Source organism: Choristoneura fumiferana, chromosome 13, assembly GCF_025370935.1.
Source record: "Choristoneura fumiferana chromosome 13, NRCan_CFum_1, whole genome shotgun sequence".
NCBI lineage: Eukaryota > Metazoa > Arthropoda > Insecta > Lepidoptera > Tortricidae > Choristoneura > Choristoneura fumiferana.
This window is the reverse complement of record NC_133484.1, coordinates 18,215,253-18,234,922: the sequence shown is the minus strand read 5'-3', so window position 1 is coordinate 18,234,922 and position 19,670 is coordinate 18,215,253. Positions and strand designations below refer to the sequence as shown.

Here is a 19,670-nt window from a genome sequence, read left to right as displayed (position 1 = left end):
GAGCGCAACTACACCTTGCGAGAATTACAGCCTAATTTCACGGGTTCATACATGTTTGTATGTATATCGTTGTTCAACCCCAGGTACTAAAGGAGAGATTCGTCATAGGTACCTACCCGACTCTGAAGCAACGTTACCAGTTTAGAGATGTGCGAGGATGTGTTGCGATGAATATATGTTTTCCTTAACCAATAGAAACGCTTCATTTACTTTTTTTTTTTATTCTACCGGATGGCAAACGAGCAAGTGGGTCTCCTGATTGTAAGAGATTACGATTATGATTCATAACCTGAAAAAATCAGAATGTGTGTGGCGAATAGTGAAATAGTATGCATTCCGTGCTTTTCTTAATTAATAATATGAATTCAGAGGGCTATTCCGGCTGTTTGAGGCCGCCTAAGAATATCTTGACATGGGTCGAAATACTGACGGTCCGAGTATATACGATCTAGTGTATAGAAAATTGTATCCATTATAAATCCAGATTCAAATGTACAGTACAATTAGAATGTTAATATCGCTCGGGAATCGCCGGTTTTCCTCGCTTTCCCGAAGATTCATATCAGATAGAAAAAGAAAACTATCTTCTGTTTCGAGTGTCGAACGACATTAGCAAACTATCTAACTTAAAAGTATAATTGTGCTTGAGCATGATTCTTGTATTACAGAGCAATGGCAGTCGCCCTAACGACAACGGCTGGCAACATCACCAGCTTCGCCGGCATTCAGATCGTCAACTTCATGCTGACTAGAAACTGCGAATTGGCGTTCTACTTATTCGGCGCTATATTTGCTTGTAAGTTGCTCCCCATTTTCATCATCATCACTATCATTTTCATCATCATCACTATCGTTTTCATCATCATCACTGTCATTTTCATCATCATCACTATCGTTTTCATCATCATCACTATCATTTTCATCATCATCACTCGTTTTCATCATCATCACTATAATTTTTTCATCATCACTCGTTTTCATCATCATCACTATCATTTTCATCTTCATCCTATCGTTTCATCATCATCACTCATTTTCATATTATCACTATCATTTTCATCATATCACTATCATTTTAATCAACATCACTATCATTTCTCGTGTGGGTCGTCACTGCAGTAGACTTTTATAAATCCACTAATACCTACCTCTACTATAAATGCAGAAGTTTGTAAGTCTGTTTGCTTGTTTATTTATTTGTTACTTCATCACGTCTAACCGCTGAACCGATTTAGATGAAATTCGGTATACAATAGTTTGCGTCTCGGGGAAGGATATAGAATAGTGTTTATCCCGAAAAATGGCATAGTTCCTGCGGGATAGTGGAAACCGAATTCCACGCGATGGAGTCGGCGCGCGGTAACGGCTAGTAATACATGTAAATAATTGAATACCTACTCTTTGTTTTTAATATTAAAAACCGGCAAGAGCGTGTCGGACACGCCCGAAATAGGGTTACGTAGCCATTACGAACAAAATAAGTAATAGTTTTCTAAGGATTTCGTATTTTATACGGAATATTCCAAGTTTAGGTATATTTTATACCTTAGGCTGCTATTTACTCTTAAACTACTAATAATTCTCAAGAAAACTTAACCGTTATAGTTTTCCTTGTAAGTTTGATTGATATTCTTACCACCATCCTGAATTTATTCAAATGTTTCCACCCACCAGTTTAGATTTTAGGGGGGTAGGGGCGCTCGTTTTAAATGAAAATTTATGATAGATAGATAAAAAAGTTTATTTGGTACTGCAAACACACACAATCAAGATTAGAATTTGCACTTTAAAGTTGAATATTTTGCAAACAAATAACTGAATCGAAAAATCGTTTTATCAACCCCCTAATGGTTTTAAAATACCAATCCAACGATACCCACTACAAGGTTGGATGAGAAAAAAAATCACCCCACTTTAAGTCTATGGGAGGCACCATAAAAAGTTTTTTTTTTAGTTTTTTATTGTACCATTTTCTCGGCATAGTTTACATATATATCCGTGCAAAATTACAGCTTTCTAGCATTGATAGTCCCTGAGCAAAGCCCCTGAGCAGACAGACATGGCGAAACTATAAGGGTTCCGTTTTTGCCATTTTGGCTCCGGAACCCTAAAATTAACCACGGACATTTATTTCTTTTCTTTACAGCGTCAGCCATCGTCGCATCATTCCTCCCTGATGACAGGAATCTGAGGAAACCTTCACCCAAGGAACAAGAATCTCACAATGCTGATAAACTGTGGACTAGATTGTAAATACTCCTAATATAAGTACTTCGATCCCAGAGCCGGAATGAAGGTCTCCACACATCCACCGGCGCGGAATGGAAAAAGCCGATAGAAAAAACCTTTATGTCCACGCAATAAAAGCTAAAAAGCCATGGCTCGGCTCGTATCGGCTCCATCGGCGCCTGCCGACACGTCGACGTCTTTTTAGCTCTTATTGCGTAGACATAAAGCTTTTAGCATTTTCTGTCATTTGGTGCAAATGTAAAATGGACTAAGTACTCGAAATTATACGTCAAAGCAGAAAAATGACAATGTGATATACACATCAACAAGGGTAATTGACCACCCATCCTGAATATCGTCGAAAATGGAACCTTGTCCTATGCTAAAACTGACTGAATTTGATGTAGGTACCTATGACGAAAAAAACGATCACTTGTATTTACGTACACTCAGAAATATGACGAATTGTAAATATGTTGCATCCGAAATAATTTGTTTTAGCCTACGTATTAAGTTAAGACTTGATTTAGACAACATTCACTTATTGCTTATTTAATTGTGCTCCTAATTAATAATTGTCAATATTCCATTTGGGTTTAATTAATTTACAAACAACAAGAACAAATTTGGTTGTAAATATTTTTCAGCACACTTACATTTTGACAAAAATCACTTTGGTTAATATTTATTTTGGTCCAAATTCAAAATGGTCAATTCAAGTGGACACAGTCGGTTCAGTGACAGTAAAACGTCGATAGATACTTATGGGGAGACCCTAAGCCAGCGCGGGGCCTGTAGGAAATTTTATCATGAAGATCTTAATTTGATGATGATGATGTCTCTCCTGTTCGAGTGGAGAGCCTTGGGAGAGGCCTATGTCCGTCTTTCGGCTGACATGATGATGATGATGATGTCCTCCATGTCGTGTCCGACAAAGTCGAACCTATAGGCTTGTTTATTATGTGCCCGAATATGGCTGGCAAAGCCGAACTTCATTTTAAAGGTTTGTTTACAGGGCGCGCAATGTAATTAACCACTATCATTATACCTACTACGTGTAAGCGCTGGAAGGTCTCGGGTGGATATTTATAATAATCCAGGTGTTCCAAGCGATGATTGCCCTTGACTTAATATGTATAAGGTCAAATTGTACCATAAACAAATTATCCTAATACAAAAATAAGAATGTAAATTGATATAAAGGTTTAGCGAAATAAAAACTTCTTTATTTATAAAAACTGAGATAATTGTTAAATATCATAAATGTGGCTGCAGATTGATAGATTTTAAGACTCACTCCAAAAGAAAATTCATGACGTTCAGTACAATAGAACTACTAATTCTTTATTGCACACCACAAATTGGTACAAAAATTGTATATATAGAAACAAAATGCAGGATAGACAAATAGGCAGTCTTATCGCTTAAAAGTGATCTCTTCCAGACAACCATTTAGCTTTCCTATGTAACGTACGTAAGGACGGAACGTAAGACGTAAGTAATTATAATGAATAAAAATCAGAAATTCTAAGCACTGGCCAGAATAATGACTTAGGTAATGACTGTCCAATTAATATATCGTTGAATTTTCATAGTGAAGTTAAAATCTCATCAGAAGGAACAGAAACATTATTTTATTGTACCTACATAGTTAAATCACGCAGTATAGACAGAAAGGTGTTTGACAATTAATATAGAATATTTCATACCTTATGATTACAAAATAAACTAATAAATAAGATAGTACCTATTGTTTTTTATTGCGATAAGATCCCACAAAAGGTTACATTTGTAATATTTCCGCTGTCTGTAAGCCACTCCTTCATGACCTTATAATATCAGACAAACACTCTAAAAACACTAATAAAACACTGATAAATGTATGCTAATCGAAGAATTTTATTGCACTGTAATACATGCATGTAATTTTAATACATCTTATTGTAATTTTACGAAAGCTGATTATTTACCGCGTGGCACCACATAGCGCTACCGCGTTTGTTATTATTTAAAATATTTATTTATTTATTATAAGCAATTTGTTGTACTAAAACCTACAATTTCAATTTATTTCACAAATATATTTTAGCATCAATTACATTTTAATGTTGTCATCTGCTGATACGTTTAGTTGGTCAAGTCCCCGATTGGTATAAGTACCTGATTAATTTGATAGTAGTAAATACCAGTATTCAAAATGGAAAACAGTAAAGATAATGGTGGAAAGATATCGTTTGAATCTGCTCTCGACAAAACTGGTGAGTAAGAAGAAAATTAGTAGATCTCATCTCCTAAGATGTTTGGAGTTAGGTAGGTACTTAACCAAGAGACCCCACATGCCTATAAAATTTAGATAATGACATGTAACCTAAATAATTTATATTTTTTATCTACATATTTCTAAATCGCTTTGTTTTGGGAGCTTTAATAGTCAAAAGAATTAAATATATTTTTTGCTTAAAAAAAGGACTTTCTGCCAAGGTTCTTGTGGCGCATTCTTCTTGGCAATGATGGTCTTTCCAAAAGTTTTTGTACAGTCAAGGGCATAAATATTAGAGTTTTAGGTAGTATTTGCCCAAAAGCACATGAAATAATAAAGTTGAGGTATAGTTTTTGTTTATTTGAGATCTAAGTTTTGTTATGTAATATGATATTGATAAAAGAAGTTGTTGAAACATTTCCCAATTGGTTATTAACGCTTTTAGTTGTCGTTTGTCTTTAGTAAACCACAATGATTCGAGATATTTCATAGAACAGCACAAAAATAAAAATTGCTTTGTTCCATCCTTATCGTACCTAGTTTCCATTCTGTTACCACAACTCCGTTCCAGGGTTCGGTCTCTACAGCTTCCTGAACACTATGCTGTCTGGGTTGGCCATCATATCCATGGCGTGTTTGGTGTATGGTTCCACTATCGTGGTGCCTGCCAGCGCGTGTGAGCTGCAGACTACAGGCTCACAACGAGGGATTCTGGTCGCAGCACCTGTCATTGGTCAGTGAGATAATTTTAATACGTGTATATCCCACACAACAGATCAATTCAATTCCATCGAAAACCAAAAAGTAAAGCATTTATATATACTTCTAAGTTATAATTTTAACTGGAGCATCAAAAGAGTATGATGTATATATGTGTGTGTATATTATGATTATGATTATGATTATGTATTTTACTGAACGAACACAATTTGAACGGGTCCCAACTGCAGAAGTTGCCATTATTTACTCAACAGAGTTCTAAACATCAAGACTTTTTTTCCATTTTAGTTTTGGTTAAAGTAGTAGCCTATAGAGGAAATGAAATAGCTACAGTAGAATCAATTGTGCCCTTACTATGTACCTCTTTTATTGTTCACGAATTACTATTATAATTATATTTTTTTAGTTTTATTGATCTATTTTGATTGTTTTTTAGTTTTATATATATATTTTTTAATATTTTGAAACTTCTTTGTTTGTGGCTGTTTACACCTGATTGCCTTGGTCTTAGACGAAGATTTTACTTTATGCACTAGAGCATAAAAAGTCATTTTATGTCGCCTAAATTCAGCATAAACACGAACTTTACGAGCATGAGAAGTGAATTTTTTTTTTGGGCTGTTGGTTTTTTAACCGACTTCAAAAAAGGAGAATTTTGATATATTAAGTAGTAACTCGTGCATTTGCTCTTGAAAATCATCATTTGGTAAACTGAAACTGATGATGAATCTCGAATAATACTCGATTTTAATGAAAATTTGCACTTTGAAGTTGAATATTTTGCAAACAAATCACTGAATCGAAAAATCGTTTTAGCAACCCCTAATAGTTTTAAAATACCTATCCAACGATACCCCACACTACAAGGTTGGATGAGTTAAAAACCACCCCCTCTTTACGTCTATGGGAGGAAATGATTTTTTTTTAATTTTATTATACCATTTTGTTGGCATACTTTATGTATATATTCGTGCAAAATTACAGCTTTCTAGCATTGATTAAGAAAGAACCTTAAGAAAGGCATATTTGCGGCACTTGACGGTCTGGGCATCGTCTGCACTGTCCCTTGCTTCCGCGCAGACCGTTGGACGTGGGACGGGGCTAACGTCGTGTACGCATGTAACATCCCACGCCAACGGCATTCCATGTCCCTCGTCCTTCCATGTTGTTCAGAAATGTGAATTAAATGAATGACTTCGTTTGGTAAACTTAAATAAATGAAGAATCGATTAATTACTGCTAAGTGCCAACGTTCCCGCTGCTCTGGAGCCCCAGATTGTACGGAGCGATGGCAAGCGCCCTGACGGAATGTCGTTGATACCCTGGAAGACTGGCCGTGCGCTGGTGTGGGACGCTACCTGTACAGATACCCTGGCGGCGTCCTACCTACCAGCAACCACCAAATGTGCGGGGGCGGCGGCAGACGCCCGGGACGCCTCAAGGTCACAAAATATAGCTGTCTCGGCGCCCAATATCATTTCTTTGCTTTCGGCGTCGAGACTCTAGGTCCTTGGGGTAAGGGTGCGCTGGAGCTACACAGGGAGCTCAGCAATAGGTTAAGGGAGGCAACAGGCAACCCTCGCGCTGGCAGCTTTCTCGCGCAAAGAATCTCAATCGCAGTTCAACGCGGGAATGCTGCCTGCGTGATGGGCACCATGCCAAGAGGCCCACCTCTCTTTTTTAATTAAAGTTTTAGTTTTAGTTATTTTAATTTAATAGTAGTTTTAGTCCTATGGATATTTTGTATTTTCTTAATTTTTCTTAATAAATATCTGTATCATATTTACTTGAATGAAACATATTTAATTAATTACTTGCTTATCTGAGATTTAAGTGATTAGCACAATAATGAGGTTGAAATATGTTTCAATTATTCACACCCAACTTTTATGTTACATTAGGCCTAATTCTCGGTGCTCCATTATGGGGCTACTTGGGCGACACTCGCGGCCGGCGCAGCATGCTCATCCTGTCATTGCTGTCATCAGCTCTCATCAACGCCGTTAGTGCCATCTCAGTCAACTGGATCATGCTGATGATTCTACAGTTCATCGCTTCATTATTGTAAGTATTAGTAAAGAAGTTTTTACTGATAGAATAGTCCCCTTTCTACCTTTCAGAAAGGTTTTGTTACATGATTCCTTGTGCAAGGTCCGCCCGGATTGCTACCACCATCTTTCTCGCAAATCCTGTCGTGAAGCAGCAGTGCTTGCACTGTTGTGTTTCGGCGTGGAGAGTAAGACAGCCGGTAAAATTACTGGCACTTGAGGCATACCATCTTAGGCCTCTAGGTTGGCAACGCATCTGCAATACCCCTGGTGTTGCAGATTTTTATGGGCGGTGGTGATCTCTTACCATCAGGAGACCCACTTGCTCGTTTGCCATCCAGTCGAATAAAAAAAAATGATTACCAAGTCCGGGAATCGGTTGCGGACAAGAAATAATCCTTCTCTCGTCTTACCTGTCAGCAAATCCAAACTTCAATTTCTTTTCTGTGACGTCGTGTTTCCTCAAGGTAGCCCTCATATTCATGAAGATTTAGCTTGTGTTAGTAAAACACTAAGCTAAACAATTTTTTTTGCCGCCACTTTGAGCCTTTTTACGAGCTTTTATTTAGTTTCACCTGTCCCATTGTCTGTCTGTAATCAAATCCTGCAAGTTAAATTCGACCAACTTCCAGCAGTTTAATTGACTTGAAACCTGGTATACTTATGTAAATTGCGTGACAATAGAATAATCTAAATGTAGTTTGGGTTGCAATGCAAGTACAGTCAAGAAAAAGTACAGTCGGCAGGAAAAGCTTGAATTAAAAATGTTTTTTTTACCAAAAACTTTTTTTCTTCATATCATGGGGCAATTTACGTCAATTGTCATAGTCCAAGACTAGCAAAACTTGAGCTACTAGGTAACGAATAAACTTGTATACACATATTCGTATTAATCATACAAGGGCCTTGCCCTTTCAGAAGGCGAACCTGGAAACTAGTTAGAGTCAGGTCACCAATCATGTTAGTATTTTTGATCGTTTAGTAAGAAAAAGATTTTTTTAATCTAACCTTTTCTTTTATTCGACTGGATGGCAAACGAGCATTTGGGTCTCCTGATGGTAAGAGATCACCACCGCCCATAAACATCTGCAACGCCAGGGTTATTGCAGATGCGTTGCCAACCTAGAGGGTTACCCCTAAGATGGGAAACCTCAAGTGCCAGTAATTTCACCGGCTGTCTTACTCTCCACGCCGAAACACAACAGTGCAAGCACTACTGCTTCACGGCAGGATAAGCGAGCAAGATGGTACTTATCTTTAAATTTTTAAGCATAGCAGTAGAAAAAAACTTAAATTATTGTATTTAAAGGTCAGCAGCACAGTACACGTTATCAATGACGTTATTAAGCGAGTGCGTACCGATGGGGAAAAGAAACCTGGTGGTGCTGCTGGTTTCAAGCATATTCATGCTCTCACAGGGAATAATGGCAGGTAATAAAATTGAATATCAATGACCACCGGATGGCCAAGTGGTTAGAGAACCTGACTACGAAGCTTGAGGTCTCGGGCTGCTTCGGCCGGGGCAGATATTTTTATGAATATTACGAATGTTTGTTCTCGGGTCTTGGATGTTTAATATGTATTTAAGTATGTATTTATCTATATAAGTATGTTTATCTGTTGCCTAGTATCCAGAATAATACAAGATTTGCTTAGTTTGGTTCGAGGTCAATTGGTGTCAAGTATCCCATGATATTTATTTTTATTTTATAATAAAATCAATGGCAATGGTTATCCATAGTCGTTCTATCAGCCCATTTTTTAGTAGAACGAAAAAACCAATGGACCGAAGTTGATAGATTTTCAGGGCAAAATACAATTTCTTGACAGCGGATGTTTGATTGCGATTGCTCTTGCGTACCAAAGTATTCACCACGGCTTGTATTACGAAATACTGGTTTAATCCAATAAGTACTTTTCAATCGTTCAGATAAATCTAATTAAAATAGATATGACACAATACTGTCATGCTAGTAATATTGCAAAGATTAAAAATCAAACTTATGGTGATTTTGAGTGATGTGAGGCCTCGTCTCGTCTCGCCTCGCCGGTGGAAAACCACCTTTACAGCTGATATTGCTAGCACGTCAGACACGAGAATTTGTAAAATTAAACGGGAATAGGCGGTATTTGCTTTCATCGTGTAAAACACTGTTATTAAACTTGTTGTTATATATATTTATCAATATCAATCTAAATAATACATTGGGCTGAGATTCTAAATTAGTTTATTGTTTATTTGTATTACGTGTGCGTGTGCCTCTTCTGTATTGTTCACGTTGTAAATCAATGTTCTTCTTCTTCGTTATCGTTCTGTTATAGTCTTAATTCGCCTTTTCTTTGTTCTCAGCGCTAGCTATCCCTATAATCCCCTTTACCTTCTCCTTCTATCTTTCGACTCTGGATATCTACTGGAACTCCTGGCGGACCCTGGTCGTGGTGTACTCCCTGCCCAGCCTGGTCGCCGCCTGTTGCTTCTACTTCATGCAAGAGAGCCCCAAGTTTGCTCTAGTGAAGGGAGATGAGCCAAGGGCCTTGAAAATCTTAGCGGCTATACATAGAGTCAACCATAAGAAAGGAGCTGTTTTGGAAGTGAGTTTATCACAACTACTAAGTGATTTAGTTCAAGTAGTATTACTGTAAGCGGTAGTATTTGGTGATGGTAGTAGTTTGGTTTGATGGTTTATTGGTAGTGGTAGGTTTGGTTTGTTTGTTGGATTTGGTAGTAGGGTTCGTTAGGAACGAGTATTATTTCTTAAGTTTGTAATTAACTAAAATAGCGGTAAATTTTGTAACTTTCAGAATAGTGTGAAAATAACTCATGAAATAACTAACCTAACCCAACACTTTGTTTTCAGATAAAAGGCTTGATTCCTGAAGTTTTGCTGCGTGATATGGGATTGACAGCAAAAGATCAACTAGTGCCGCTTTTCAAGGCGCCACTACTGAAACACACTATCATCTTGAGTTTCCTCTTCATGTTTCAACTGTTGAGTATCCTACCTACCAATAATTCGATCCATCCATACAATTTGTGTGTTTATTTTTTACTCCTTCACCCAGAGTGAACGGCGGGATAAAATTTGGTACTTATGTATAGTGGTGTGGCGTCAGGGATTTCCGTGGTAAAACCGAAGCAAAGACTGCTCAAAACTTTCATATATCCCATATGTTCTGCTGGCCTATTTTGTAAATATTAGGCAAGACGATGGGAGTGGGATTCTATGGACGCTTCGCCACTGCCATGTAAAGAAACGCGCCTTCACAGTTTATAAAAAACATGTCAATTAACTGTTGTTGTTGTTTTTTAGAAAAATAATGGCTCTATCCATTGGAGGACAATTTTGCCAGCGTCTTGTAGGTTTTGCCGATGTACGGTAAAAAAATTCTAGAAAACGAAATATGAGAGGTAATGGTGGATGAACGATGACAGCGCCTCCAATTAACTGTTAATATCAATAATAAGCCTATTTAAAAAAAAAACTATGACATTTTGTTCCAATGTGAGTATCCTACCAATTCGGACTCCCATGGAGATGATTTAGTATGCCACACCATGAATTTCCTAAAAAAACCCTGCTCTCCAAAATCCCATTGCTTTCAGATTCACGTAATCACCATTATAATCTCTTACAGGACCGGATCCTTCGTTACGTGGCTGCCCACTATTGCCAATCGCGTCATCAGGATGATAGAAATCGGAGAGGCCGACGGCATGACGATCTGCGAGATACTCAACGCTGATATCGAGATGCCCGTTGACGTAATATAACTTGATACCTTAATAGTAGATTGATAACCAAGGGTGGAAGGTGACCCTTTTCAACCGAGAAATTTCTGGCGCTCGAACCAAGGGAGAGCGCCAATAGTTCGAGGGGAAATGGGTAATTTCACCCGAGTTAGACACTCTACTTTTCATTTCGACTGTGAGGAAAGTAAAATAGTAGAAAAAAAATGAGAATTATAATAAACTAGCTTTTACCCGCGGCTTCGCTCGCGTTAACCATTAACATTTCAAAGAAGCAAGCAATCAAGCAAGCAAGCCAGCAAGCATGCAAGTGAGCATGTAAGCAAGCATGCAAGCAAGCATGCAAGCAAGCATGCAAGCAAGCATGCAAGCAAGCATGCAAGCAAGCATGTAATTATGCAAGGAATAGTGCAAGCAATCATGCATTCGAGCATGCAAGCAAGCATGCATTCGAGCATGCAAGCAAACATGCATTCAAAGTTGCATTCTAGCATGCAAGCAAGCATGCAAGTGAGCATGTAAGGAAGCATGTAATTATGCAAGGAATAGTGCAAGCAAGCATGCATTCGAGCATGCAAGCAAGCATGCATTCAAAGCTGCATTCTAGCATGCAAGCAAGCATGCAAGTATGTAAGGAATAGTGCAAGCAAGCATGCATTCGAGCATGCAAGCAAACATGCATTAAAGCATGCAAGCAAGCGTGCAAGTAAGCATGCAAGTCAGCATGCAAGCAAGCATGTAAGGAAGCATGTAATTATATTATGCAAGGAATAGTGCAAGCAAGCATGAATTCGAGCATGCAAGCAAGCATGTAATTTTGCAAGAAATAGTGCTAGTAGTAAGCATGCATTCGAGCATGCAAGCAAACATGCATTCAAGCATGCAAGCAAGCATGCAAGCAAGCATGCAAGCAAGCATGCATGCAAGCAAGCATGCAAGCAAGCATGCAAGCAAGCATGCAAGCAAGCATGCAAGCAAGCATGCATTCAAGCATGCAAGCAAGCATGCAAGCAAGCATGCAAGCAAGCATGCATTCAAGCAAGCATGCAAGCAAGCATGCAAGCAAGCATGCATTCAAATCTGCATTCAAGCATGCAAGCAAGCATGCAAGCAAGCATGCAATCAAGCATGAAAGTGAGCATGTAAGTAAGCATGTATTTATGCAAGGAATGTTGCAAGCTCTGCTGCAAGCAAGCATGCAAGCAAGCATGCAAGCAAGCATGCAAGCAAGCATGCAAGCAAGCATGCAAGCAAGCATGCAAGCAAGCATGCAAGCATGCAAGAAAGCATGCAAGTGAGCATGTAAGTGAGCATGTAAGCAAGCATGTAATTATGCAAGGAATAGTGCAAGCAAGCATGCATTCGAGCATGCATTCAAGCATGCAAGCAAGCATGAAATTTTGCAAGAAATAGTTCTAGTAGTAAGCATGCATTCAAGCCTGCATTCAAGCATGCAAGCAAGCATGCATTAAATCATGCAAGCAAGCGTGGAAGCAATCGTGTAAGCAAGCATGTGATTATGCAAGAAATGGTGCAGCAAGCAAGCAAGCATGCTTTTTAACACATTATTAAGTCAGCTCAGTCAGCTCCGCGGTTAGAATACAAAAACAAACTTTTGGTCATCCCTTGGGAATGGCAATTTTTTTCGGGATAAAAAATATCCTATTATTTATTCTGGACCTCTAATATGACGTATGCAAAGTTTCATAGGAATCGGTGCAGTAGTTACGGCGTGAAAGCGTAACAAACAAACAAACAAACAAACAAACAAACTCACTTTCCCCTTTATAATAGTAAGGATAAGTAGGAAGTAGGATTATTGCTTCAAATTACTTATAGATTCCAAGTTAGTCAAACGATAGCGTGATGTAATCTACAGGCAGCGCCATCTTTTGGATGTTTTTATAAGTAATTGTAAGCTCGGTGCAATTTTGTGGGTTTCGAAAGCAAAATATTAATCGCTCGTGTGTCAAATTTTTGTAAATAAATATCTCTCTCTCTCTCTCTCTCTCTCTCTCAAATTTCCTTCCTATTAAATCCGATTATGTTCTTCATATACGTATGTATATATTTTTTTCTAGATTTTGTGATTGAAATTGAGGGTTTTGTGTTAAGAACATCATCATCATCATCATCCCAGCCTATCCTAGTCCTGCTGGGCACTGTTGGGCACAGGCGTCCTCTCAGAATTAGAGGGCTTGGACCGTAGTTCCCACGCGAGCCCAATGGATTTTATTCCAGATGTTCAGCTATCTACATACCAAATTTCAGGGCTCTAAGCCCAGCGGTTATTAGTTCAAGATTTTATCCCTATCCCGTGGGATAAAAAGTAGCCTATGTGTTATTTCAAACGTCCAGCTACCTACTTATCAAATTTCATGACTCTAAGCCCAGCGGTTGATATTTCGAGATTTTATCCCTATCCCGTGGGAATATCGGGATAAAAAGTAGCCTATGTTTTATTCCAGATGTTCAGCTATCTACATACCAAATTTCATCCAAATCCGTCCAGCCGTTTCAGCGTGAAAGAGTAACAAACATACTCACTCACTCACTCACTCACAAACTTTCGCATTTAATATTAGTAGGATTGGATTTACTTATATATATCCAACCTCCAACGGTTTACGGTACCTTTTCGACTGGCCAATTGCTACGGCCGACTGTAAAAAAAAAAATCGAGTTGGTCACGTCACGACCAAGGAGCTCATATACAAAACTGGAGGTTGAACGAAGAACGAAGAAGTGACCTTTATTACTTATTTATATATTCCTCTCTTTCTTTCACATTCACGAATTACTTCTATCTCTTTCTTAACCTAACTAAAGAAAGAGATGGAATATGTTCGTGGTGAAGATCAAATTTCTTGTTTTAAATGGATGTTCGGCGTTCAACCTCCAGTGTTGTATATAAGCTTCTTGATCACGACGTGCATCTAGATGGCCATGCCGAGACGTGAAAAGAAAGTGTCATTGACGTCTCAATTATCTTCTACTCCGTGGCTAATCGAAAAATTAAAAAAATTACTTCGGCTGTCTACCCATGAAATAGTAGATTGATAACCAAGGGTGGAAAGTGACCATTTCACATAGTTCGAGGGGAAATGGGTAATTTCACCCGAGTTAGACACTCTACTTTTCATTTCGACTGTGAGGAAAGTAAAATACTACAAAAAAATTAGAATAATAATAAATTTAATTTACTTATATCCAACCTCCAACGGTACCTTTTCGACCTGGCCACTTGCCACGGCCGACTATGAAAAAAAATCGAGTTGGTTACGACCAAGGAGCTTATATACAAAACTGGAGGTTGAACGCCGAACGAGAAATATATTCCATCTCTTTCTTTCACATTTCACGAATGACTTCCATCTCCTTCTTAACCTACCTAAAGAAAGAGATGGAATATGTTCGAGACGTAATAAAGATCAAATTTCTTGTTTCGGCGTGTTGTATATAAGCTCCTTGGTCACGACGTGTATCTAGATGGCCATGCCGAAACGTGAAAAAAAGTGTCATTGACGTAACTCAATTATCTTCGACTCCGTGGCTAATCGAAAAATTAAAAAAAAAACTTTCCACCCTAGAGGAGAAAACGCAATTTTCCACCCGGCTATCTACCCATGAAAATTAAACTTGCCGAACAGGAGAGATGAAAAATCTTTCTTTATTATGGATCTTTGATCAATGAATGCACATGTCAGTTCCAACAGGCCTTAACTATAAAAACATTATAGCAGCCACGTGACTTATGTAAATGAGCAAAAACTCGAGCCAAGAAAGTGTCCTCCAAACGACACCACCGTTGTTTGTTCAATTAAGTGCATACCTAATAAAACAACTTGTCATGTTTCTTGATTTCTGTAATGCATGACTGACTGAATGTGATCGACTTAAAGGGCTTAATACAAGGAGTCATAAAATTAAACGGAATATTTCAACAGGTTAGGGTTAGTTTTTCCAAGCCCCTTTTGAAAATGTTTTAATAGTGCTCGACAAATATTTTCATACATTAGTTGACGTTCCAAGTTTAGTGTTGGTGGATCCCTTCACTATAATAGGAAACATGGCTCCTTGCCTTATATTTTGACTTTGACCGTTTTCTGTGAATGTTAGGGACATTACTTCAAAATCAGCAACGAATGAATTTGTTTTTGCAGCCCAATGCCGTTCCTTGCGCTTTGAACACGACATCGCTTTTGATAGTACTGCTGGTAGGCGTCTTCCAATCTGTCATCAATGCATTCCTTACTGTGGTAAGTTAGATTTTATTGTTTACACATTGTCATGCTAAGTCTTTGTAGCGTTTATCATTATCACTCCATTAGCCTTCGCTGAAGTTTTTTTCTCAATTTTCAATATCTTCGCCCGAAAAGGTAAATATCTTGTTATAAAGGATCCTATTTCAACCACGATTTACATACTTACTTAATCAACATCATCATCAGCCAGAAGACGTCCACTGCTGAACAAAGGCCTCCTCCTTAGAACGCTGCAATGAACAACTCGCCTCTTGCATCCACCGGTTGCCACAACTCTCACGATGTCGTTAGCCCATCTAATGGGAGGCCTACTAACGCTTCGTCTTCCAGTTCGTACCCGCCACCAAGGATTTTTCTCCCAATGGTTATCTGTTCTTTGCACAACGTGGCCCTCCCATTGCCCCTTAAATTGGCATATTCTTGGAGCTACGTCGGTACTCTTACATGCTCAATTTATTACAATTGCAGGTAGTAGTGAACCGCGCGGGTCGCCGCAACACCGCCATGGTGGTAGCAGCGGTAGTGGGCTTCTGTGGGATCATGGTCAACTTGGTGCCCAATACCATTGGCACTTCGGTGTTCTTCGGAGGGTTTCTCATGGGGATCATCGTTATGGGCTTATACACTGCTATAGCCGTTGCGTTGTTCCCTACGCATTTGAGGTAAGTGGGCTAGAGGTCTTAGTCAAAATACATAAAGGCTATAAACAAAAGGTTATGAACAAAATTTCACTGATCATACTTTCAGTTCTTACAAATCGCCCACAAAATTGTATGCGGCATAGAGACCAAAAGTACAAAGTAAAATGATTCATAAAATAGTTACTCGTGCGACAACAACACATTGAAATAAAACTTAGGTCTCGTGTGACATACAGGTACCTCCTCAGCATCACCTCATTCACTTTAGCAGCGAAAACATCAGAAGTCCCACCAAACACCCGACAAAGATCGAAGAATATTTAATAGATTTTCATATTTAGCAACAATATACTTACAGTATGGAAATCCTCAGCTTTGAGTGAAATATACCCCTAAAAAATTTGTTTCATTTGATTTGTTCATTATTATAATAATACGGAAAATTAAGACTTTGCCGTATGACTATACGTCACTTGATACTTTGACGTATGAGTATTGACTATATCCGTAGCCTTAGCTACATTATCGTTGGAATAGTATATTGATAATTCTAGACCATTTGTGTACCTAAACATTGTACAAGATACGACTTAAAACCGTACCTTGAGGTAATCCGTTCCAACAAGTCTTTTTTGTTCTAAATAGCCTGCAGAAACGGTAATAAACTTTTTGTGGAATAAATAAATAATACTAGACAAACATAGGGGAACCTAGAGCTTGTTGAGTTTTCAAGCAGAATGGTTAAAAGGAGATTATAGCTGCAGTAATCAAGAAAAACGCAAATCATCTCCAAGAGGTCCAAGAGGTTGGACTATTCCAAGACCACGTCTCCGAGCCATTAGGTCATCACTGGCAACTAGGGCTTGCACTATCCGGTAACTTTTTATTATCCGGATATTCGGATATTTGAAATCTCAGTATCCGGATATCCGGTTATTTTGAATAATTTGAATAATTTTCCAAACATTTAAAAAAACGCTAAAAACAATTTAAAATTTGTTTCATCAGACGAATCGTGTTAATTAACTTAATCACTAATTGTTATACGCACGTAAAAATCATTATTTTGTCACTTTAATGAGTGAAATAACTTAAAAACACTTTATAACTTCTCTGTCTCCTGCTTGTTGTTATTTTGCCTTACGGACCAAGAGCCCACGACAGCCAAACCTTCGTTATATTTTAAAAGCTGAAAGTTTTTTTTTATGCACGGTGTTAATTTTTAATATAACTGAAAACCGGAAAGCACTTTGCTCAGAAATACTCAGAATCGAGAGTAGATTCGATTCATCATGTCAGCCGAAAGACGTCCACTGCTGGACTTAGGCCTCGCCCAAGGCTCTCAACTCGGACCAGTCTTGTGCTTTCCGCATCCAACGCAATTCAGCGATCTTAACCAGGTCGTCGCTCCATCTTATTGGAGGCCTACCGACGGCTCGTATCCCGCTCCGCGGACGACATTCGAGAACCTTCTAACCCCATTGGCCATCAGTCCTGCGAGCACGCTCACTGCCACTTCAGTTTCGCAATTCTTCGGGCTATTTCGGTAACCTTAGTTCTACTGCGGATATCATCATTTCTGACTCTATCCCGAAGAGAAACCCCGAGCATAGACCTCTCCATAGCCCTTTGAGTGACTTTGAGCTTCCTAATGAGGCCCATCGTTGGCGCCCACGTCTCAGATCCGTATGTCATCACTGGCAACACGCACTGGTCAAAGACTTTTGACTTCAAACACTGCGGTAATTTGGCCGAAAAAACACTGCAAAGCTTCCCGAATGCTGCCCAGCCGAGTCGGATTCGACGAGTGATCTCTTTTCTCGAAGTTAGACCTACCTAACTGGATCGTTTGTCCCAGGTATACATAGTCGTCAACAACTTCGAGCGCAGAGCCTCCGACTATTACGGGAGCTGGCACAACATTAGACATGACTTTCGTCTTGTCCATGTTTATTTTTAAGCTAACTCGGTCGGAAACAACTCTGCTGAGGTCAGCGAGCATAGCACTTAGGTCCTCCATAGTCTCAGCCATGACTACAATATCGTCGGCGAATCGAAGGTGAGTGAAGTACTCCCCATTATTGTTAATGCCTGTCCTTTCCTGGCCAGAACCTTAAAATCATCTTCCAATCCAGCGGTGAACAGTTTCAGAGAGATCACATCTCCTTGTCTGACTCCCCGCTGCAAAGGAATAGGCTTCGTGCTCTGGTCCTGTAGTCGGACTATAACGAAGGATTATAACGATACTATAACGAAGGTCTGGCTCTTGCGGGCTCTTGCTCTATTATAAGAATAAATCATCATCATCATCCCAGCCTATATACGTCCCACTGCTGGGCACAGAATAAGAATAAATAACACAATACAATACAAAGCGTATTGTATTTAAGACCAAAAGACATTCATTATAAAATGAAATCGGAACATAAAAGGTAGGGTAGGAGACGAGAAAACAGGGGTCTAATCGCTAAAAAGCGATCTCTTCTTCTACCTTCTTATTCGACCTGACGATGTTATTAACATAGAATCAAGAAAAAAGGTGATCAAAGCAGGTGTGTGTAATGTAAGGTAAAAATATATATAGAAGATTGAAAAAATACATAAAATATAATAATATTAATAAAATAAACACATATGTATGTAAGTAATGTTACTTAGATACACATTTACCAAAAATTCATCATCGCCACTACCAAACAAGATGTTAAGAATGAACCTAACTAATAAGTATTGCATGTTAACCTTCCTAATACAAAAATAAATGTATCTGTGTGTATGCATACACTAGACTAACCTCTCACAATGCGCGAGCGCGCGCTTAATATCAGATATTCGAATTATCCAAATTATCCGGATAATGAAGAGCTTCCTATCCGGATTCGAAAATGGCGGATATCCGGATAATATGGATATCCGGTTATCCGGATTGCAAGCCTACTGGCAACACCCACTGGAAGAAAACTAATCGCGTTACTTGATTATTTTTGAATAATCGATACCTGATGTTTTAGGGCAATGGCAATGGCTCTGACCATGACGGCAGGAAGAATCACGAGCTTCGCCGGCATCCAAATCATCAATTTCCTTCTCTTCAGCAACTGCGATTTGGGATTCTATCTTTTTGCCGCTATCTTTGCTTGTAAGTTCTTTAACTGCTTTTATCTTTTATTACTAGACCAGTTTTATCACAAGTATTTAAAGTTTTAGCAGATAGATAAGTTTAACTGAACGTGTCTGTAGTCCTCTTTGATCATAATTGTATAATCTCCATTAACTCTCGCCTTCGACGCGACAGATTTTGAACCAAGGTTCAAGGCAACCAAGGTAACATGCATGTTCCGACACTGTTTACGAGCAAGTGTGTTGAAAAATAATTTGCCTATCTCTGTGTTACAGCATCAGCTGTCATCGCATCATTTCTACCTGATGACAGGTTCCTGAGGAAATCTCCACCGAAGAATCAAGAGTCGTGATGATGGAAGTTCCCAATTTGCACTGGGACCGCGTAGGAACTAACAGTCCAAGCCTTATTCCGAGAGGGAGGAGGCTTGTCTCCGACACTAACACGTTTAAAACCTAGAGAACAAAAACCGAGCCACTTTATAAACGCCCCCCCCCCCCCATTCTTGTTGTTTTGTATTGATTTTTTATCTCTTAAATCTTACTTTTAGTAAATTACTGATTATAAAACACATTGTGCTTACATTGGAATTCCCATATTAGCGATAAGAGTCAAATTACATGCATGGAGGTCTGGTC

General features: G+C 38.7%; 1 protein-coding gene across 1 annotated transcript; it reads left to right on the top strand.

The window, feature by feature from the left end:
* Positions 1-4,412: 4,412 nt before the first annotated feature.
* LOC141434249 (solute carrier family 22 member 6-like) lies at positions 4,413-19,603 on the top strand (the record flags this gene model as incomplete). Its single annotated transcript, XM_074096634.1, is given in 11 exon segments — positions 4,413-4,487; positions 5,061-5,222; positions 7,111-7,273; positions 8,567-8,688; positions 9,608-9,849; positions 10,116-10,246; positions 10,894-11,020; positions 15,169-15,264; positions 15,739-15,932; positions 18,923-19,050; positions 19,308-19,603. Coding segments are annotated over 11 exon segments (1,503 nt in total). The 3' UTR covers positions 19,385-19,603.
* Positions 19,604-19,670: the final 67 nt, after the last annotated feature.